Source organism: Macrobrachium nipponense, chromosome 49, assembly GCF_015104395.2.
Source record: "Macrobrachium nipponense isolate FS-2020 chromosome 49, ASM1510439v2, whole genome shotgun sequence".
In the NCBI taxonomy this organism is placed as follows: domain Eukaryota; kingdom Metazoa; phylum Arthropoda; class Malacostraca; order Decapoda; family Palaemonidae; genus Macrobrachium; species Macrobrachium nipponense.
In genome coordinates this window covers 18,522,133-18,545,293 of record NC_087224.1, presented here as the reverse complement: position 1 = coordinate 18,545,293, position 23,161 = coordinate 18,522,133, and the positions used below count along the sequence as shown (strand labels likewise).

Genomic DNA, 23,161 nt, shown 5'->3' with positions numbered 1-23,161 from the left:
TTTTCACTGATAAAAATCTTTACATTTTTACTAATACACTGCCTCAAGTTCTCAATGACGTCATTGGTCATAGCACTTGGCTTTTAACCTTAATTTTATATTCCATTCTAAGTTCTGCCAGCCATTATTTTTACATTCTTCTTAAACCCAGATAATGCCATTCACCGGGGGATAGGTGAAGGACATTAAATACAAGATTTTGTTTGTTTGTATTTTATTTTTTTTTCCTTAACATTTTCTAAAACCATCGCCATAAATGTATTTATGTTGCCTTTTCGAAACCATTATGGAAACTCACTTCATGGATATTGCAGTTCAAGGGAATTTGCATTTTTCCTAGTTATAGAGTAGAACCTGAAACCTCTCCTGCGGGTTATCTTTAGGAAAAGTTGCTGAAGCTTGGTAACAAGATAGTTATCTAGTAACAGGTGAATGAGTGGGAGAACGACTACTAGCTCACGTAATAGCATCATGTTTTCCTCCAGCACAAATGGTTGGGTGATTTGGATTAGGATTGAATTAAAAAATGCAAATATTAAAGTAATTTGTATTTTTCCTAACATACGAACCTGAAGTTCTTTATATAGGATTTTGCTTGCAAATGTGAGTTTGAATGGCCATTAACTTTCAAACAAAGCCCTTAGCTACTGACGGTAGGGAGGAAAACCCTGCCCACTCATTGGTCCGTAGATGCGAAGCCCTGCAGATTTGTATGTTAGGAAAAATACAAATGACTTTGAAATATGATATTGTTATGATACAATAAAGTTTCATACATACTTACCTGGCAGATATATACATAGCTATCGACTCCGTCGTCCCCGACAGAAATTCGGATTTCACGGCACACGCTACAGGTAGGTCAGGTGATCTACCAGCCTGCCGCTGGGTGGCAGGACTAGGAACCATTCCCGTTTTCTAATCAGATTCTCTCTTCCACCTGTCTCCTGCGGGGAGGCTGGGTGGGTCTTCAAATCGTATATATCTGCCAGGTAAGTATGTATGAAACTTTATTGTATCATAACAATATCATTTTCATACATTCAACTTACCTGTCAGATATATACATAACTGATTGACACCCTTTGGTGGAGGGCAAGAGACAGTTAACTACTGACTAGACAGGTAAACAACATATGTTGTAGGTATTTATAGACCTGGTTCCTCTGTGTTTTCAGACGAAGGGTCGACTTCCTAGCTATTGCATAGGAGTCTGCTTCGTCTCAAGAGCCTTAGCAAGATAGTGATCTGTGGCCAAGAGTTCTTGTGGGTCTACCGATGGGGTCTTATCCACTTACTCGGTCGAGCCTAATTGGCATTTGTCAATGGGTGCTAATCCGCTTATATGACAATATGCCTATGCCTATTGGCATAACTAAGGAGCGCAACACCGATCCCGATCACCTGTTCCTAACATGAGGGTTCGCGCTAGAATTGAAAAAGAGTTATCCCCCAAATTCCTTTCAAACCTCAATAAAATTCACTAAGTTAAAATAAATTCAACTCATTATCAAAGGATCAGTGTCGGCTCCTTATCCCAGCAACGTATCCGCTGACACGTATAAACCAAGAGAGAAGGATCTCTCGTAGGTTAACTTGACGTCCTTCATGTAATGAGCAGTCAACACATCGTTGCATCTCTCATATGTTAAAGTTAATATGTCTTCCTGACATATTGTTACGAAAAGAACAAGAATTTGCAAAAGCTCGCACTTCATGAGCTTTTAAATTCTCAGCTGTTTGAAGGTATCATCAAGTCACTTATGAAGTGCTTTAGAGATCACCATTGTTTCAAAGAATACTAGGACTTTCTTTGAACTGGATCTCATCTGGATGAAGCCTAGAGCCTGGCTTGCGCCTGGCTGGCGCTTTGCGCCTGGTTGGCGCCTCGCCCTGGCTGGCGCCTTGCGCCTGCCTGGCTCCTTGCACCTGGCTGGCGCATCCTTTTTGCCTGGCGCCTCGCACCTTGCCAGAGCCTTGCGCCTGTTTGGAGCCTCGCGCCTGGCGCGTGGCTGACTTCTCCCCACTTGCTGGAGCTTCGAGCTTGTTAAGTCTCGAGGAAAACTGGCGATGTCCACATCGGACACTTTTTCCCGATTTGTTCACCTCTAGCGCACTGCGCCAGGTTGGAGGCCCGCTCCTTCTCCTCATCAGACAATGACAGTGTTCATATTGACTGTCTTTCTCTGGCGTCTTCACAATGACAGTGTTCATATTGACTGTCTTTCTCTGGCGTCTTCACGCCTGTTTTGGCATTTGGCGCCTGACTGGCGCTACATTGTCTGAAAGTCCTGAAGATCCACCATCGTTTATCAGGAGACTGGAGAAGGGTGGAAGAAATTCTTTCACTTTGAGCTTTTGGCCTTCCGGCAAGGGGAGGTGATTTTAGTCAGCTACATCCAGTAGACGATAGGAAATCTAAAAGTCCGAGAGACAAGTCTTCCTCCGAGGAGGATCCTTATTGAATACTTCCGTTGCTAACGAGTTCTCCTCCTACATGTTGATGAGTTTTCTCGTTGCAGAAGCTTCCCTATCCTTGCCCGAAGGAAGGGAAGGAGCCTGGAAGTTTGAAGAGATTCTGAGCTGAAACTTGGTATGGACTAAGGTGGCCTGATTCTAGCTCTTTAATGTACTCTCTGAACCTTTTGGGAAGTAGTTTGAGCCCCTCATCACGTTCCCAAGAACTCTATAAGTAAACGTTTAAACCTTGCTTCTTCCGTAGATGACAACGTCAATACATTACCCAGACAACGAAACCTCTATCTGAAAGCGTTGATCCAGGAATAAAAGGCTTTAGTTCTTTTGCCAAACATACCTATGCTGGCCAGAACCCATTGCCGAGTCTTCATAGAATTTGATTCCGGATTCTAAAGCCCAAAATTTCACTTGTCCTTTTGATCGTTTAGGACCAAGAGAAACATTTGATGAGGAGCAGTTCCATCTTGTCGGAACACGGAATCTGAGGCCCAAATTAGGATCCCATTCTAAGTATAAGATCTCCTACTCTCATCGTATAGAGGTATTGTATAAGATCCCGAAGATCTAATTCTCTACTATCTCTAATATTCTTTGTCGAGACAGAGTATATCTTTTTACTGTGTTCATGATAGCATAAAATACCAAGGTGATTCTTCCCCTGAAAGAGAAGAAAAACCATTATGTGGTTCACAGAGGTATCGGAGAGGACAGTTTCCCCTTTCCATCTAGCACGATCTGCAGCAACTCTATGTCTAACATATTTGAAGGAATTATCAAGCTTCCCTTGAAAAATCCTCATCATTCATATTTACTTCTGGTCAGTCTGCACGCAGACAGACTCAGAGTGGATAGGTTTTTCAGGGTTGGTCCAATATTTATAATAGATTCCGATAAAATCTCTACTCTCTTAGAAAAACCTTCCGACACATGCTGAGAGAAGAACGTGACCTCTGTGAATCCAACCTTTTTATTGCCAAAATGATGCATTCATCTTCTTCCTTTGACGCCCATTTATCTTAATATCTGTTAAGAATATATATAACTAGGGGAAAAAAAGACTAAAGTTTATTCCCCTATTTAAATTAAAGATGGCGTATCTTGCTACCTCTCTTGTTTCGAGGAAAAGGAAGCAATCTATAAGAAGCTCGTTCGTTCTTCTACTTGCGAAGAGATCTGTGAATACTTTCCGCAGGTTCTCACACTCTTTCCAATAAATGTTAAAACATACGTTAACAGTTATTATCGTCGATCAAAGAAGGTTCTCACGGACGTGCAAAATCCAGCATCGAACCTGGTAAGGATCGTTACGTTCCGTGTCTGTTTCCAAATAGGTTAAATCGTGCTCTGCCGAATTAAAATCCTTTATAATACCGTCACATTGTGGTAAACAGCATTCATCTAGGAAACTCTTGTAAGGATAGTAGGAATTCTGTAATTAACCACAGTGTGTGCATAAGGCTTAACCGTAACCATTATCTTAAGGTGAATTTTCTACTACATTCTTTCCTCGCCGAGGCAAAGAGAGATCCTTAGCAAAACGAATACGATGTTATTCATGTTTGCCTAAAAATCCCCTCAATTCGTGGTTAAGTCCCTGATTGTAGGGGGAATATACGGTGAACCATTCGATCCCTTAGGAGAGAGAGATGTAACCAACCGCTCACGACCGAGAACCGGATGGTACTGAATTGGCTTACAAGTTACAATTACAGCCGTCTCGTTCACTGCCTGGCTGCATTCATTCTGAGTTGCCAGTTACTCCCTTCAATGAAGGGATATAATAAAATTATTCTCGAGCCTAAGAAGCTCTCAATAATGCAAACTTTAAGCCAAACAACCTTTGTTAATACCGAAGCTGAGTAGGTATTGTCGTAACAAACCTTTTAAGCGGAGTCCTTACTAGGAAAATCCTGTAAGGATATAGATAATTCCGTAGCGAACCAGAAAGGCAACTATGGTATGCGTATATGACTTGTCATTCAGTAGTCGTATACACTAAGTCTTCTACGACATTCTTTCCTCTCCGACATGCAGAGAAAGAATGGAAATCTTACTCTCTTCGTTCTTTTCGTCAATAAACCCGAATGAGTATTAGTCGAAAGAGATCGCAAATGACAACCGAGGATCGAAGAGAATCTCTCTAGCTTTTATTATCTTGGAGATAAGTCCGTATTTTACGCCTTTCTTATCTGGAAGAGCCTCTAATCAATGAATGAGAGCTCGTACGAATCTTGTTCAACTTCCAAACGATTGCCCCTCTTTCTGTAAAATGGTTGGTTGCATTATTTTTTAGAAGGAAGATGATTTTAATATCCTCTTACTAATACTGAACTAATTCTCACAATTCTGTTCTATCTTCCATTCCTCAAGTTGGGAGAAGATTGAGCAACCGGAGGAGAGCGCTTCCTTTCGAAGGTGAAGGGCTTTTGGCAGTACCGACTCTAACCTGACAAGGGCTACGGCAGCCTGTGCTATATCTTGAGTCCCTGCCAGGAAAAAGCCAAACTTGCTCTTGCCTTTATTGCATTAAGACTATCCTGACAAAGGGCGACGGCTGCCTGTGCACAACTCTCCCCGTCCCTATCAGAAGAAGCCTCGAATGTCTTTCACCGTTTCCGCTGGAGGACTCTTGGCGGTTGTCAGGCTCTTATGTAGGAGAAAGTGCCTGGCGCTAAGCAGGAGTATCTTGCCTAGAATACTCCTGGCGCCTGGGAGGAGTATCGCGATCGGAATACTCCTCGTGCTAAGAATACTCCTGGCGCCTGGCAGGAGTATCGCGCTCTGAATACTCCTGGCGCCTGGGAGGAGTATCGTGCTCGGAATACTCCTGGCGCCTGGGAGGAGTATCGCTTTCCTAGGAGGAGTATCGTGATCGGAATACTCCTGGCGCCTGGTAGGAGTATCACGTTCCGAATACTCCTGGCGCCTGGGAGGAGTATCGTGCTCGGAATACTCCTGGTGCCTGGCAGGAGTATCGCGTTCCAAATACTCCTGGCGCCTGGGAGGAGTATCGTGATCGGAACACTCCTGGCACCTGGTAGGAGTATCGCGTTCCGAATACTCCTGGCGCCTAGGAGGAGAATCGTGATCAGAATACTCCTGGATCCTAGCAGACGTATCGCGCTTGGAAAGTTTTTCTTGTGCGGAAGGTTCTCCGCGCCTGGAAAGTTCCGCTTATTCGGAAAAAGATTCCCGCTTGGAAAGTTCCGAGCGTCTGAAAGGCGATCCTCGCCTGGAAAGTTCTGTACGTCTGGAAGTTTCCGCTTGTGCGGAAGGTTCCGAGTGATTGTCAAATTCCGCTTATGTGAAATGTTCTGCACATTTGGAAAATATTCCTTCTTGGAAAATTCCAAGAGCCTGGAAGGCGATTTGAATCTGGAATCTTCCGCCTTCTGGAAGGTTCCGCTTGTGCGGAAGGTTCCGATCTCTTGTACATTTGTTCTTGCTTAGAATTCGACAATACTTCCATTTTCGACATAGCCCTCCCTTTCTTCTGAATGAGAAGGACTTCCATTTCCGATGACGATCCTGGTTCATAGTGCTTAAGGCACTTTGCGCCTATATTCAGGCCCTTCAGGTGCTTTGCGCCTTATTTCAGACACTTTAGGCGCATTGAGCCTCGTTACAGGAGCTTCATGCCCGAGGAGCTAGAAGCTTAAGAGTTATATATATATATGTGTAATCACTAAACGAGATCCATATAATTCATTCGATCAACAAATATTCTTTAAGACCTAATTCGTTCTTTTCAGAATAGATATATTTTCATATACACGTACCGATGAGGAATTTATTGAAATAACTATTTCAAACCCCCATGGGATAGAGCCCCCCCCCCCTCCAGCTGTACGGGGGACGAACCCGGATAGGGCAATGCCTCTACCGCAACTGTTATCGAATGATGTCTTCCTTTCTCCGTCTCTTCTGAGGTTCCGATAGCCAGACGAGATTATCTTGCATCTTCATTTAATCTACGCCGTTGAATGTTTCTTCTCCTTATTCGTCAAGACGATAATAATAAGGGGAACACATTGAATTAGGATGCCTTCCAATGGCTATCCCTGGCAGTCGGGACGTCCTACAGAACCTGCCGAGGGACGCCTGATCGGTGGGGATTCTCCATAAACCTCCGTTAAGGCTTTCGACATTCCTTCCTCCTCTGGGCCTGTGAGCTGGAAGAGGTCTAGACCTGGGGAGCGAGATAGAGCCGATCAGACGCACCCTCTATTGCAATGGGGAACACTATAATCACTTCTTACCTTATAATAGCTCGTATCTTGAGCTACATTCCTTTATCTTCAAATTGCAAATGAATTTGTAGTTTCTGTGAAGTAAGAAGGTGATGAGGAAACAACACTACTAGTACTGTTAATATTCTAAACTGCTCGTCAGGACGAGCGCTATTAAAGCTTCTAAAGAAAGCATATCTAGTTTCATGTTTTTCTTTTTGGACTTCCTCAAGTAGGAAGTTACCTTATTTTCCTCATCAATTCTAACTTTATTATACTTTATCAATGAATAAATATTTATATTTCCCTTTCTTGCAAACTCTGTAATTGTCTACCGAAAACTTCAGTAGTTACACATCCTCTATTCTTCGAAAACTTCGAAGTTAATTCATTAAAAGTTATTAAAAAGTTATTAAAAGCGTATGCCGAACCACCGATCCAGTACTTCCCTGTAAAAGTCGGCCCAGAAGATCGATGGCGATGAAACACGAAAATCAAATCAGGAGGGAAAGTAAACATGTTTACATTCCCAGCGACAGAGAGAATCTGATTAGAAAACGGGAATGGTTCCTAGTCCTGCCACCCAGCGGCAGGCAGTAGATCACCTGACCTACCTGTACGTGTGCCGTGAAATTCAAATTTCTGTCGGGGACGACGGAGTCGATAGCTATGTATATATCTGACAGGTAAGTTGAATGTATGAAATTGCTACATGTTCCTACGCAAATATAATCCTTCATTCTCTACCTAGGAGATTTACCCCTTGGGAGAGTTGATTCTGGGTAAATACTGGCAGTTCTACCCACCCAGGAATCTCTAACAGGTCTCGAAGAACTGAGGAAGGAATCCCATGCCTCTGGTCTGTTTAACCCCTTCAGCACTGGGACGTACACATGTACGTCTTTTACGGTACAGTAATACAAAAGACGGGACGTACGCGTGTACGTCTTTCATCCCTCCTCGAAAAGCAAAGCGTTGTCTTTAGCTTGGATGGTTTCCAGACACAGTATTGTGTACAAGAGAGGTGCTGAAGCTTCCACCCACAATCATTCTAACCAATGAGCGTCCGATGGACGTCGTGACGTCATTTTCATATGGGATATTAGGAGGGGTACTGGCCAACATATACCAGTGCGCCTCAGGCTATTATCTGAGAAGGATGATTACGATTTTGTCCGTAAACCATGTAGATTTGAATTCCAAATCTTTTTCCCCTTTTGATTGCAGTTATTTTAGTTTTTTTTTTTCAGTATCATGTCAGATGATAGTGTTTCAGAGTCAGGGTCTGAGTACCTGCCAATCTATCAGATGATGATTATAGTGATAATTTTTTTAGAGGTTGACAGTGACAACGAGTGTTTGGAAGACATTGAACCTCTTGTCGATGAAGGCTGGCAGTTCATAACTGTCCATCTTGTGACTTGCGCCCAGACCCACCCCCCCGATTCACGGAGGGTGCAATGGGATTCCTGCTTATACACCAGATTTCATCTGCTTACGTGATGCATTTTTTTTCCTTTTTTGTGGTGATGTAATTGACAAATTGTGTGAATGGATGAATGCTCGGGCAGAGTAGTACTTTCATTCAACAGGAAAGCGTAAGGTGAAAGGACTTCTATGGAGGCCTGTTACTTGTGATGAGATGTGTTTTTTATAGCTTGCAGATGATAATGGGGGTGAATAAACTGCCCATATGTATATACGTATTGGTCACGAGATGCTGTTGTTTTTTTCTTTTTTTATCATTATATTATTATTATTACTATTATTACTGTTTTATTATTATTATTATTATTACCAGCTGCCTAAACATTCATTGTGTATATGCTGTTTCTGTATGAAACCTAGGTATAACTGTTTCAGTAAGAAAACTAGTACTGCTATTACCACTACTACTATTTTACTACTACTTTACTACTTTTTCTGCTACTTTATTTCTATTACTTACTGCTATTTCTCACTACTTTATAACAGTTCCTACTTCTGCAATACTTTTTCTACTAAATATTCCTATTTTTTCCGATATTCTTACTATATTTTTTGTAATTTTTGGACAATGGGGTAAAAAATATTCATTGATATCCATACACACAATGTTTTCACATAAGAATATGAAGGAAAAATATGAATAACATAAAATTTAGTGGGAGCAAGTAATGATTGATACTCGCGGTCGACAGGGGGTCTCATGCGGTATGCAAGCATTAGCAGCAATGTAGCAGGCCAGTGGCGAAGGGGTTAATATATAGGATCTTCAAACTGCCAAACTTCTGAGCTTGAATTGACGAGTTTGTCATTCCAAAAAAAAAAAGGGTTAGATAAACCTAGTGTCGGAGACAATAAAAGGCTAATAAAACCAAAAGATGTTTTATTGTCAAACCTCTCTCTTCTTGCTAGAGAAGTTCCTCGCTGGACGAGTGGTTTCGCGCTCGGCTGCCAATCCGGTGGTCCGAGGTTCGATTCCCGGCTTGGCCAACGCGGAATCAGAGGAATTTATTTCTGGTGATGGAAATTCATTTCTCAATATATGTGGTTCGGATCACACAATAAGCTGTAGGTCCCGTTGCTAGGTGACCAATTGGTTCCTAGCCACGCAAAAATATATAATCCTTCGGGCCAGCCCTAGGAGAGCTGTTAATCAGTTCAGTGGTCTGGTTAAACTAAGATATACTTAACTTTCTTCTTGCTAGAGAGAAGGGGATGCCATGCATCTAACTTTCTACTCTAAATTATAGATAGGGAACTCGATCATCTAGATTTGCCTGCATGACATGCCAGTCTAGCATATGACAGTTCCCCACCTGCCTCTCTGTTCTACGAGAGAAATACAAAAGAGAAAAGGGAGGTGGCTAGTCACTCACTCACATTCTCTCTCTCTTACCTTACACCTTAGGCAAGATGATAACTGTCCCTCATAGGGAGCCGAGTGAGCTACACAAATTGAGTAGCCACCACAGGAATCAAGGAAAATGTGTCCAGGACCTGTGGGCAATGTCCAGAATGTGGAAGAATGTGAATTTGGCGTTGGGACCACACTTCCACCCCTTAAACCTGTAAAACCTACAAGTTCTTACGGAATGCGAGGGACAGACCAGTGCCCCTAACCTTGTGAACCCTTACTTTGAATGCACTACCATCTACCTTGTCAGATGTAGAGTACACTTGCTTGATTGACTCACAAAGCTAGGAAGAAAATGAAATTTTCATTATTAAAATGAAGTTTTATTGTATACTTACCGAACAATTATAGAGCCGTGATTTCCACGAGCGGCAGGATACTAAATTCAAATTTAGCACGTCGGCGTCGCCAACACGGTGGTGATGACGTCATCTCCCTCCACTCGCGGGAGAACCAGGTACAACTGCCCAGGTGAATCCAATTCTTTCTGCCCGTCCGTCCACTTAAGGGGAGGAGGGTGGGTATAATCATAATTGTTCGGTAAGTATACAATAAAACTTCATTTTAATAATGAAAATTTCATTTTATTGTAGTGTCTTACAGAACAATTATAGAGCTGATTACACATTTATGGGAAGGTGGGATTCAGTGGACCACTAGTATTTTTAATGGTTACATTTATTGCAATACCAGTAAACACTCAAGGTGTCTGTTGTACCTTTACCTTGTAAGAGAGCTACAGCAGACTGTTTACTGCCTCTGGTCGGTGCTCTTCTTACTATTGTAGAGGAATTGGAATTTGACCAAAGTTAGCCTCTACAGGAGTGGAATCCTTCCGTAGTTCAAGCGAGTCAAGGCTGACTGACGGAGGATAGTAACAACAAAGATTCCCTTGCCCTGCCCTGGCTAAGACCAGAAATTCAATCATACAAAACATTTGTCAACAACACAGATTTAAAAACATATATACCCAACCATTGTAAATCTGACCTAACAGACTGGTGAGTATCCAGGTACTCAGTACCCCAGCTTCCCTTGAAACTCGACAACCTATTCAAGGTGAAAAGTTAGCATAGAGGTGACGACCCCTGTGCCGTTTCTCCCAACACCATGCCAGAAACCGCCACCGGACCTAAACGTTTTACAATTCTCGAAAACCGTTCTATCTCTTTGAGATAATGACTCGCAAAAACCGATTCGATCTCCAGAACGTGCTCTGAAGAATCGAAGCTAAAGATAAATTCTTTCTGAATGCTAAAGAAGTTGCCACTGCTCTAACCTCGTGAGCTTTAACTCTCAGAACGGAAAGATTGTCGTTCTCGGACTGCGAGTGAGCTTCCCTGATAAGCTCTCTAATAAAGAACGATATAGCATTCTTAGAAAGAGGACGAGAGGGATTTTGAACCGAGGTCCAGAGCTTAGAAGATTGTCCTCTAATACCCTTAGTGGCAAACAGATACTGCTTATAGCCCTGACTGGACATAAGAGCCCCTTTCCTTTCTTCCTCCTCATGTCCAACCAAATCAGATAAGTTCCTTACCACAAAACTCCTCGGCCAAGGATTAGAAGGATTCTCATTTTTTGGCTAGAAAGGTCAAAGATACCGAAAAATACAGCATTGCCTTGAGAGAAACCGACTCTTTTGTCTATAGCGTGCAATTCGCTGACACGCTTAGCAGAAGCTAGTGCAATAAGAAAGAGTGCCTTCTTAGTCAAGTTCCTGAGTGAAGCCGACTTCAAAGCTCAAACGGTGGCCCCATGAGGAACTTAAGCACCACATCTAAGTTCCAAGCACTGTATCTTGCGGGAGCTTAGTGGTTTCGAAAGACCTAATGAGGTCCGACAGATCTGAATTGGAGGAAATATCCAAACCTCGATGTCGAAAAACCGAAGAGAGCATGGCTCTATATCCTCTGATCGTCGAAGGAGCCAGTTTCTTAGAGTTCCTAAGAAATAGAAGAAATCTGCTATTTCTGTTAAAGAGGTCGCAGAAGTAGAGACTTTAGCACTTCTACACCACTCTCTGAAGATCTCCACTTCCCTTGATAGAGTTTGTTAGAAGACTCTCTCCTACAACGAGCAATAGCTTCTGACAGCTCTTCTTGAAAATCCTTTCGCTCTGACAAGATTCCGGACAGTCTGAACCCTGTCAGAGCTAGAGCGGACAAAGTTTGGTGGAACCCTTGAAGAGAGGTTGTTTGAGAAGCCACTTCTCTGGAGGAAGAAGTCTGGGGAAGTCTACTAACAACTGGAGAAGGTCCGGGAACCACTCTTTCCTGCCAAAAGGGAGCGATTAACGTTAGCGTTACATTGCTGTGCGACATGAACTTGTTCAGCACTCTCTTATTAGACCGAACGGAGGGAATGGCATAAGCTTCCAGACCCGACCAATCCAACAGCATTGCGTCCACCGACCAAGCTAGAGGATCTGGACTGGAGACAAAAGAGAGGAAGACGGTTGTTCCTTGATGTCGCGAAACAGGTCTATTGACGGTCGTAACCCAAAGGCCGCCAAAGTTTCTGACAAATCTTGTTGTCCAAAGTCCACTCCAGAGGTAACACTTGCTGTTGACGACTTAACTCGTCCGCCAGGAGGGCGTTCATCTTTCCCGGAACAAATCTCGGGACTAGCTGAACCTTCGCTTCGTTTGACCACAGGAGGAGATCCTTGGCTACTTCGTACAGAGAGAAAGACTGAGTCCCCCCCTGTTTCCGCACGTACGAGAGAGCCGTGGAGTTGTCGGAATGCACTGCCACTACTCGACCTTCTACTAAGCTCCGAAACTGTCTGAGCCCCAAGAAAATTGCTAACAGTTCCTTTACATTTATGTGGAACTTCTTCTCCTTCTCCGACAAGCTCCTGAAGTCCGTTGATTTCCCAGTAGGCTCCCCAACCTGTGTCCGATGCGTCGGAAAAGAACTGTAGGTTCGGGAGGATGGGTCGTAAATCTAACCCTTCTTCCAACCTTGCTCGAGAGAGCCACCACCTTAGGTCCTCTTTTATTTGATCTGTGACAGGAAAGGTAATCGAGTCTGGTTGTGTCTTCTGCACCAAGAGGCTCTCAGGAAAAACTGCAGAGGTCTCATGTGCAGTCTTCCCAACGTCACAAATTTCTCCACTGACGTCAATTTGCCCAGGAGCCTCATCCACTGATTGGCAGAAACTTACCTTTTTGTCCAAGAACTCCTGAACTGTCTCCAGACAGCCTTGAACCTCTTCGGGGACAGAAAAGCCCAAAAAACTTGAGCATTCAGAAATCATCCCCCACCCCAAATAAAGGATGCTCTGAGATGGAACCAACTGGGACTTCTGTTTGTTGACCAGAATTCCTAACTTTCTGGCAAGATCCAGAGTTGTTCCAAGGTCCTTCATGCACCGACTCTCTGATTCCGACCGGAGAAGCCAATCGTCCAGATAGAGGGAGATTCTTACTCCTAATATGTGGTAGCCAGCTTCCTATCGGGGATAGAACCCTGGTGAAAAACTTGAGGAGCGGTCGCTAGTCCGAAGCAAAGCGCCCGAAACTGAAAACACCTTGCCTTCGAACATGAACCTCAGGTACTTCCGAGATTCGCGATGTATCGGAATGTGAAAATAAGCGTCTGCATGTCCAGAGAGACCATCCAATCCCCCTGTCTGATGGACTCCAGAACCGACCGAGTGGTCTCCATATGAAATTTTGTTTTCTGGACATGCAAGTTCAGGGCGCTCACATCCAAAATCCGGCCTCCAGCCCCTGATGACTTGGGAACTACAAAAAGACGATTGTAAAAGCCTGGAGGAAAATCCCCTTCTATCTGTTCTATCGCTTCTTTGAGAACAAGCGCTTCCACTTCTGCGGCAAGCGCCAGAAATTTTGTCTGAGCCGGAGAGTATGCCTGGAATGGAATTGGCACAGGTGAGAGCGAGGAGGTGAAACGAGAGGAATACGATAGCCGAACTTGAGTACTTGCACTACCTAGGCTTCTGCTCCTCTGTTTTCCCATTCCTCCCAAAACAGAGCCAGCCTGGCTCCCACTGGTGCATGAAAGAACGAGCTTTCATTTGGAAGGTTTGTTAACCTTGGCCGAGGCCTTAGACTGAGGTCGCAAATTCAATTTCGGCCGAAAGAAGCGCTTGGGTTTTCTCCCTCGAAAAGGCGCTTGGGCCAGAGGAGAAACCGAAGGAACAGTCTCCACAGGAGCTTTAGGTCTCTTAGTAGACTGTGCCAGTAAATCCGAAGTAGATTTCTTATCTAGCGCAGACGAAATTGACAACACTACATCGTCTGGAAAGAGGTTATCTTTCACAAAAGGAGCAAACAAGAGAGCAGACTTCTGTTGGGACGTAACCCTTTTAGAAGCAAATGAGCACCAAAGTTGCCTTTTCTTAAGGGTACCAAAGGCGATGAGCGAAGCTAACTCATCACATCCATCCCTAATGGATTTGTCCGCACAGGACAGAACACCAATCCAATCCTCCGCTAACTCCGAGAAAGAGAAGGACAGTCTTCGATCTTGGCCGCTAAAGCGCCAATAGTCCAATCAAGGAAGCTAAAGACTTCAAAAAGTTTAAATTGATTCTTTACAACGTGGTCCAACTCAGGCGCTGTAAAGAAAACTTCGCTGCGGCGAAAGCAGATCTTCTAGAGGAGTCGATTAAACTGGAGAAGTCTCCCTGGGAGGAGGCAGAAACTCCCAGAGAAGGAGCTTCCCCAGTACATAAAACCTATACCTCTTACAAAGCAACTTAGAGGGAGGGTAAGCAAAAAGAGCCTCCTAAGTCTCTTTTCATAGACATCCATTTCTCCGTCTCTTTCAACGAATGTCTAACCGCTTTAGATAGAACAAGTTTTTGGGAAGGAGAGGGTCTGAAGTTTTCCTCCTCATCAAAAAAGTCGAAGTTGGGGAGCGCGGAGCCGCTTTCTCAAAATAATCTGGATAAGATACCAGAAGAAATCTAAGGAGACGTGAATAACACGAGAGGTGATGTGAATCCTCCTCCTCTACTTCTTCTTCATTCTCCGATACCGCCGAAGAAGTAGACGGAACTACAACCGGATCTGAAGGTTTCGAACCACCTTGGACTCATTCATCCAGTTGGTTAACATCTCTAACTGCTTGCGCAAAGGCGCCAGAGACGAATCAAAAACAGTTAACGTAGGCTTGGAAGAGCCTAAATGTTCAGCAGGAGGCGGAAAAAAACTACTTGCGCCTTCGCTCGGAGCCGCCGAAATTCGAGGCGAAACAGGCGCATCAGGCGTAACAGACGAAAAAGCGCCTAAAGAAACACCCTTAGAACTGCTAGCTACAGCGCTAAAACCACAATCTCTACTAGTAGATGGAGCCGAAAAAGGCACAGATTGAGGCGACGAACAGCCGCGTAACGGCCGAGGCGCAACCCTACTCTCAGGCTCCTTATACCGCTTGACTGGAGGAGGCGAAGAATCGGCGCCTGAACGCCTCTTTAAGGGACGCGAAACGGGCGAATCTCGCCAAGAGCGCCGTACGGACCGGAGACGAATCGCTGAATCATTTGAAAGGCGTCTGACCGCAAACAACCTTTCCAACGCTTAACCGAGCCCTGTTGAGGCGCAACAGGCTCAACAAGAGAGGCGCCTGTCTGTGGGCAAATCCCGATCGACTCCCTTGGACTTCCGGTATGTCTTCTCCCCGGTGCGGGGGAGCTGGACAGTGACCTTTGTCTAGGAGACGTGTCAGGACAGACAGACGCACCCTCAACTACACTCTTACCTGAAGCGCTTTCTCCAAAAACGTCTTAACTGAATTACCAAGTTTGCAAAACCGTATTCGCTAGTACCGAAAAATTTCTGATCTAACCTCGATTCCAGACTGGCAATGGTGTCGGAAGAAACTACACGGGAAGAAGCCGGAGAAGTGGGATTAGTAGGAGGAATAGGAGGTGTAGTTAAAGGAGACATAACAATTTGAGGAGAAACGAAGGAACAGATGCATTCGCAAGACGAAGCAGAGCTAAGTCTACTTTCCCTAAGCGCTGCTTTTCTAATTCTGTCTTTAGCTAATTTCTCGAGTATGAACTAAAAAACTTCCATTGAGAATCAGTCCAATCACTACACTCGTTACATGTTCGATCTGCTGAACAAACCTGTCCCCTACACTTAACACATTTAGTGTGAGAATCATACTCTAGCTTTGGATAATCTAGTTTTTTACATCCTGAGATGCAAAACCTAACTCCCGACGTACTAGAACCCGACATGGCAACGCCTAAATAAAAGCAAACAAAAATAACAACAACGCCAAAAAGAGTACTTCACCAATTCCGAAGATCAAATCCACAAGAAAAAAAGCGAAGCAAAGTCATCCAACCGCACGACCACCGATGTTCACCGGACGCCGGCAGGTAAAAGAATTGGATTCACCTGGGCAGTTGTACCTGGTTCTCCCGCGAGTGGAGGGAGATGACGTCATCACCACCAGTGTTGGCGACGCCGACGTGCTAAATTTGAATTTAGTATCCTGCCGCTCGTGGAAATCACGGCTCTATAATTGTTCGGTAAGACACTACAATAAAATAGTGTTCTTGGACGCCACTTTCGTGGTTGAGCTTGTCCTAATGAAGTCATCAACACTCAGGCCTGAGATGTTGAGTCCTCTCAAGTTATCACTGCAGAACCCTATACGTACTGTACACAGCAGCATCTCGTCCTCATCACCACCAACAAAGTCCTCTAGGAAGGGGATCGAAACGGACTTGAATCTGGCATCTAGGACCAACAGATTCTGAGTGCTCGCTACAAATACTGGGACAAACTCGAGCGCAACAGATCCCAATCCCCTTGAGAGCTTAACACTGAAGGAAAAGCCATGAACTTGCCAACTCTCTTCGCCAATGCCAGGCCAAGCAAGATAACAGTCTTGAAGATCAGAACCCTGTCTGATGACTCTTGGAAAGGCTCATATGGTAGACGATTCAGGCTCCATAGGTTAAGAGGCACATACCACTCAGGGAGTCTAAGTTCCCTAAGAGGGCAATACTATATGAAGCTTTTCAACAGCATGAAGATCATCCACAAGAAAGAGAGATCAACACCTTTCACTTGAAGGACTTGACCAAGGGCAGCTCTGTAGCCCTTAACAGCCGAGATGGAGAGAAGCTTCTCTTGATGAAGGATAACGAGAACGCCTGCTACCTGCTGAAGCGTAGCTACGATCAGAGATATGCCCCGTCGATGACACTGACCACAGAGGACAGCTTATTTCCCCTGGTACACAGCCGCAAAGGATTTACAAAGGTATCCAAACATCTCTGTTGTTGTGTGGCAAGAAAAACCTCTCGCTTGAAAAAGACACTGGATAGTCTCCAGGTATGAAGGGCCAGTTCTTCCACTGTCTGGTAATACCACTCTATGTGCGGCTGACACAACAGGTTGTGGAAAGGGGAATCTCTCTCAGTACCTTGGAAAGTAGAGCTAACAGGTCTGGATGCCACAGCAGAGAGCAGGGAAGATCTGGAAGTGAAATTGGAAAGATGGAGACAAATACTGGAGGACAGAGGAATGAGAATAAGTAGATCTAAGACAGAATATATGTGTATCACCACTGAGGGGGATGATAGAGAAAGTATTCAGCTTGGTGGAGTGCAAATAAAGAGAGTTCATAAGTTTAAGTATTTGGGATCTTTTGTTAACGCTGGAGGAAGTATGGAAGAAGAAGTAAAACATCGGGTACAGGCAGGCTGGAACAACTGGAGAGCGGCCTCTGGAGTTCTTTGTAACAAAAGAGTGTCGCTTAGGTTAAAAGGAAAATTTCACAAGACGGTGGTAAGAACAGCAATGCTGTATGGTACGGAAACAGCAAGCATGAGAAAAACAGAGCAGAAGAAGATGGATGTGGCAGAAATGAGAATGCTTAGGTGGATGTCAGGGGTGACAAGAGAGGATAGGATCAGAAATGACTACAAAAGTGGGGTCAACTAAGGTGGTGGAAGTATCAAAGAAAGTGCAGGAGGGGAGGCTGAGATGGTATGGACACATGTTGAGAAGAGATGAGGACCACGCTGGGAGACATACTATGGGGATGGAGGTTCAAGGAAAAAGAAGAGAGAGACCAAGAAAGAGATGGAAGGACTGTGTGAGAGGAGACTTACATGAGAAGGGAATTGATGAGGCAGAAGCGCAGGATAGAAATAGATGGAAACCGCTCATCCGAAACGGCGACCCCATATAAAAATGGGAACAAGCTGGGAAGAAGTTGATGAAACTTCAATCTTTTGAATGGTATGCTTAAAGTTGTATATAATTGTATTCGTGTTTCACCAATTAATTATCGAGTGAATAAGGCCTGGCCAACGCAATGACGATGGATCGTCTGCGGTTGTTTACCTTAATACAACATTTTGGTTGCCTTTATCAGTGAAAGTACGAAGCTTATTCCTGCTAATTTCACTTATTTCCCGGTTTTGTATAAGTCTTATACCCAGTTTGGAGGGTAAACACATACCAATTGACAACACTGATAAACAATTGAAGAGCACAAAGAATGCCGTAGTTCCCTTGGATAAGCAGTGGTTGGAAGTCGGTGTTTACAATTGTTGTGATGAAAGTGCCCCAGCGTCTATGGGTACAAGTGGTGTGCGGATTTAGCACAGGAAATGGGAAGTTTGCAGACACAAGCGACTCCACAAACATCGAGATGGCGTCAATCTTCTAAACTTTTTTAATCATAAGTAAAGATTTCGAAAGCGTCACGGGGGTAGTGTGCAAGGCGTTTGGCCACGCTTTTCATTACCCTCTGTTTAATCTTAAAATATGGCCTTAATTTCTAACTTTGGAGAAAATACTTGCTTCGAAAGGAGAGTAGAGGTCTTTAGCTTCGTTTCTCACCAACAACAAGTCGCGACTGATGCCCATCTCCGGTGTCAGGACGCGTTATAATGTACTTTTTCGGAGGGTGGCAAGCGTTGATTGTAGGTGGCCTGTTTGGCCTGCCGTGGTGTTTTACCCTATGTTACCTAAATCCTACGGCAATCTAAAACGTCTATACATAACACTCAAAATACATTAAATATTGTATAATAAAATGAAAATGATACGGTATTTCTAAATGATACAGTGAAATCAATCACTCATAACTCAATTCAGAGTAAAATTAAGTCAAATAAACGTAATAACGCTTAGAATCAAAAGGTCTCCGACGTACATTTGACTGAAGGACGGGACTAACCTGTGTACATAGACTGTGAAATTCCATAGGCAGCGGCACCGGCGACCGCTAATAGCTTCACGCCAGTCCCTAGACCCCGAGGACCTTTGCCAAAACGCCCAAATAGATCGTTAACTTTGTCAGCCATTGCAATGTTCGGGTATTTATCGGTTAGCGGTGTATGTTGATCTCACATGTAATGATGTAAACCTTCCTCCGGTCCGGAGCAGCCGATTTCCCGTTGGTTCTTTTTTCAGTTTCCCCGAAAATTCGCAATCTGTAAATGATTCCCATTTACCGACACTTGATATTTATCTAAATGCTAAATTATTATTGATATTATCATTAAATGCACTTGTATCTAGTTTATGTAAGAAAACACAGATGCTAAAATCATCATAGACATGACATAAATAAATGAATCACGCATATTTTGGAAAAATTATATTCACCGTCACTTACATAGTTAGTAGAAAAAAAACTTTGTAAAACTACACAACTTGTTTTCTGGTGCGGATTAATTGTAAGTATGTAATAGGATAAAAAGCATATTTCCCAGAGAAATGCAAAAATAAAATAACAACAGACACCTTCTTTCTCACCGTTATCCCTGCATTAAGGGATCGGTTACCTGATGCGCTTTCTCCTCCACTGCCTTCTATCAAAGGCACATCATCCTCCACCAAACCTCTTCTCTCCATATCTTCCTTCACTTTATTTCGCCATCTCATTCTCTGTCTCTAACAGGTTCCTCCCAAGCCCTCTTCACTCCCTCCTTGTCATCTATGTCCATACCATCTCAATCGTGAATCTCTTATCACCTCTGAAATCTTTACTAAGCCCACCCCTCTTCTTATTTCATCATTTTCCATTCTTTCAAGCAGTGATATTCCCATCCATAATCTACCTCAGGATTCTCATCTCTGTTCTCTCAAGCTTTACTTCCTCTTTTTAGAGTCCATGTTTCTGATCCATATATTAACACTGGTCTTATCACTGTGTTATAGGTCTTGACTTTTAGGTTGATTGGCATTTTCTCATCACATACTACTCCAGCTACATCTATCAGCTTTCATTCTCCTGTCAACTTCAGCCTCAAACCTTCCCTCTTGGCTTAAAGAAGATCCTAAGCATTTAAACTTTTCTGCCCGTTTTATGATCGAGCCTCGTCTTTCTTGTATTACTATTCTGTCTCTTATGTTCTCTACTGCTCAGCAAAACCTCTGTTTTATTCACATTCACCTTTAAGCCATCCCTCTCTAAAGACTCCTGCCACTCTCCAATCCTTCTCTGTAGGTCCTCCCCTTTCTAGCAGTAATTACCTGTAAGGATAACGCTTTTCCCTATTTTTTATTGTATCCAATCATCAAGTCGCGTTGTTCTTACTTCCATCCGATAGAGCGTTCCGCGGCCTTTCCGCCGATGGATAACACATGTAATTCCATTATTTGTACTCCTTATTATCTTTAAATGTATGTTTGTAAGAAAACACAAATCTACTGTCTCAGGAGTCATTTCTGCTCTCGGTGTGAGTATGTACTACTTATCCGTCCGCACCTGTCTATGTTAACCCAGTTCGTCTGTAAATAAATTTTTACAGGCTGCTCTGTGACCAAGAGCCCGTGCTGACACAAGGTCAACTTAATAAAAAAACAACAGTAAATAAATCATCAGTACCCAGCTACCTGTCTTAATCTCTGGTCCTCACACACCAAATCATCGGAGTATAACAACTACCAAAGCTCTCCATTTCTGATCTCTTCATTCAACACATCCATGACCAGCACAAAATAAATAAATAAAAATGGGCTTAATGCTGACCCCTGCTGTAATCCAACACTAACTTCAAAGTTTTCTGTTTCCCAACCACTGTTTTATTACTTTTGTGCTAAATTTTTTCTATATAGCATCTCGACCAGCCTAACCAACTTTTCTGGGACTTTTCTCTTCCTCAAACACCAAAACATCACATCTCTTGGGATTCTGTCTTATGTTTTCTCTAGGTCTATAAATGCACAATAAAGCTCCTGGTTTCGGGTCTAGCCTCTTTTCCTGTAGCTGTCTTACTATGAAGATGGCATCCACCATCCCATATGTTCCTCTGTTACCGTCCAAATTCTACATTCCCCCTTTCCAGCCATCTCTCTCTCGGTATCCTAAATTGCTCCCCCTTTTCTCCTTTAAGGTCCCAAATCTTAATTCTAGATTTCCTCTTTCTCTTTTTAAGCAGTGAAAAAACCCCATGAATACTTAGTTTAATAAAAACTGCTTAAATGACTGGATTCTACCTTTTAACAACCATAGCAGTAAAGCCAGCATGTGTATGGTTGCTCTTAACTACAGAGGTTTAATGCAAATAGCTCTTCTTTCAAATGGCTTTCAACAGCCATCAGAGTATCACTTCCAACATTTATTTCATGGAAGTCAACATTTATAACACCAAACATTTGCCTTTTCCCATTGCTTCCATTTTCTAGGAAATTAAGAATTTTTCTTGATATGGTGAAACAGTCTGTTGCTTTCTAACTTGTACTTTTCGTCTGCTTCATGAAGAGGAGGTTGTGGGGGAGAACCAGTGTGTGTTTTGCTGGAAACACCCCTCTGGAACAGTGTCCACAACTTTATTCTTTTTTTTCCATCTGTCCATCTGCCTGTGGTGTTTTCACATGGTAACACTGTGTCCCGGGCTTTAAATAGTTACGCTGTGTAAGTTTTAGGTAAATAAAAGGATATCTGGGTGTATGTTTGCAACTGAAAAGTGTTTTAATAATTTACTGTATGCGAATTACACTGTTTATATTCGAAATAGGATATTATTTAAATCCCGAGACGCAGTTACCACGCGGAAACACCACAGGCCGATGGACAGATGGAAAAAAAAAACAGAGTATAGTGTGTAAACTCATTTCACGAGTTTTTCTTTTGTCTGAACGTCCGTCTTTGCACGTGTATCCATTATGAAAAATAGCCCTGAGGATATTCAGAAATGTTCTGCTCAGCTTGCCTTCTTTGGCTTAACAAGAACTCTGTAAATTTCCTTTGGATTGTCACAATGCTTCTTTACTTTCTTTCTGTCTACTTGGTAATACTGCTGAGGAGCATTTTGTCCACAATATTTGTCCTTCAAAGCTTTGATCTCTCTCTCTACCTGTGTGTGGGGGGCGAGCATAGTCTACAGTTTCATCCCAATAGAATATAATGAGTTACTCCTTAGATATTAATTCATAGTTTTCTATGAAATACAATTTTGCATCTTTTCTGCAAAATATAATTATGCCTAATATAAAGTCAGAAAATGAAAGAAAAGCAGGGGGAACTTCAAGTGTGTGGTAATTACAGAGGTATTAATCTGATGTCTAACACCTGCTAGTGTTAGAAAGAATGATAGATGTTAGACTAAGAGAGGAAATAGAAATAGGGAGAGAACAGATGGAATTTGTGAAAGGATTGTTACAAAAGATGCTATGTTGTGTCCCTGATCAGTTCAGATGACATTGTGTTGTGTGCAGAGAAAAGGGAGGTTCTGGAATGGAAGCTGGAGAGTAGTTCTGGAGGATAAAGGATTGAGGATAAGCATAGGTCTGAAACAATATGGTAGTATGTGTACCATCATTCAGGGGGATGGCAGGGAAAGTACGTATATGGTTGGATGGAAGAGTAATAGTGTAGAATTTGAGGAGGTAACACACCGGATACACGCAGTTTGGTACAATTGGAGAGCTGCTTCTGTGGGTCTTTTGTGACTAGAGTGCCATTACGGCTAAAGGGAAAGTTCCATAAGGGAGTGGTTAGACCACTTTTGTTATATGGTACAGATACGGCAAGTATGACAAAGACAGAAGAGAAGAAAATACTAGTCATAGCAGAGATCAGAATGTTAAGATGGATGTCTGGTATAACGAGGGAGGATAGGATTAGGAATGAGTATATCAGAACATCAACAAAGGTGGTTGAAATATCTAAGAAAGTGCAGGAGTGGGAACTGAGATGGGAGGAAGACCATTTTGGAAGGCATGTTATGATGGAGATTGAGATCGAGGACTTGCGAGAGAAAGGACTTGACGAAGCAGAAGCCCACCACGATGGTAGATGAAACTGGCTTATCCCAAACGGCAATCCCGTACAGAAATGGCAATAAGCTGAGAGGGAAAAAATGTAGGAAATGCCGAGGCTATTTTTTTCACTTTTGTAATGAACTGAGCACTCCATAGGATGTGAAAAAGGGATCATGAATGGCTGATGTTTATGGTTGCTATAGTACAGAATGGTAATAGTGAAGGAAACTGCAATGATTTGTGGATGAGTTTGAAAGCATTTGAATGAGAAATGTTGGAAAATTGAAAATCTGTAAGGTTATGAGGTTAAATTTATATCAAGATGAGGAATTAAG

General features: G+C 43.1%; 1 protein-coding gene across 1 annotated transcript in view; it reads right to left on the bottom strand.

The window, feature by feature from the left end:
• LOC135205362 (prohibitin-2-like) overlaps positions 1-19,012 on the bottom strand; it is a 35,702-nt gene extending 16,690 nt beyond the window's left edge. The window contains exon 1 of the mRNA XM_064235851.1: positions 18,793-19,012. Within this exon, the coding sequence (XP_064091921.1) occupies positions 18,793-18,919 (127 nt within the window). The 5' untranslated portion in view covers positions 18,920-19,012. The remainder of the gene's footprint in view (positions 1-18,792) is intronic.
• Between the last annotated feature and the right edge of the window lie 4,149 nt (positions 19,013-23,161).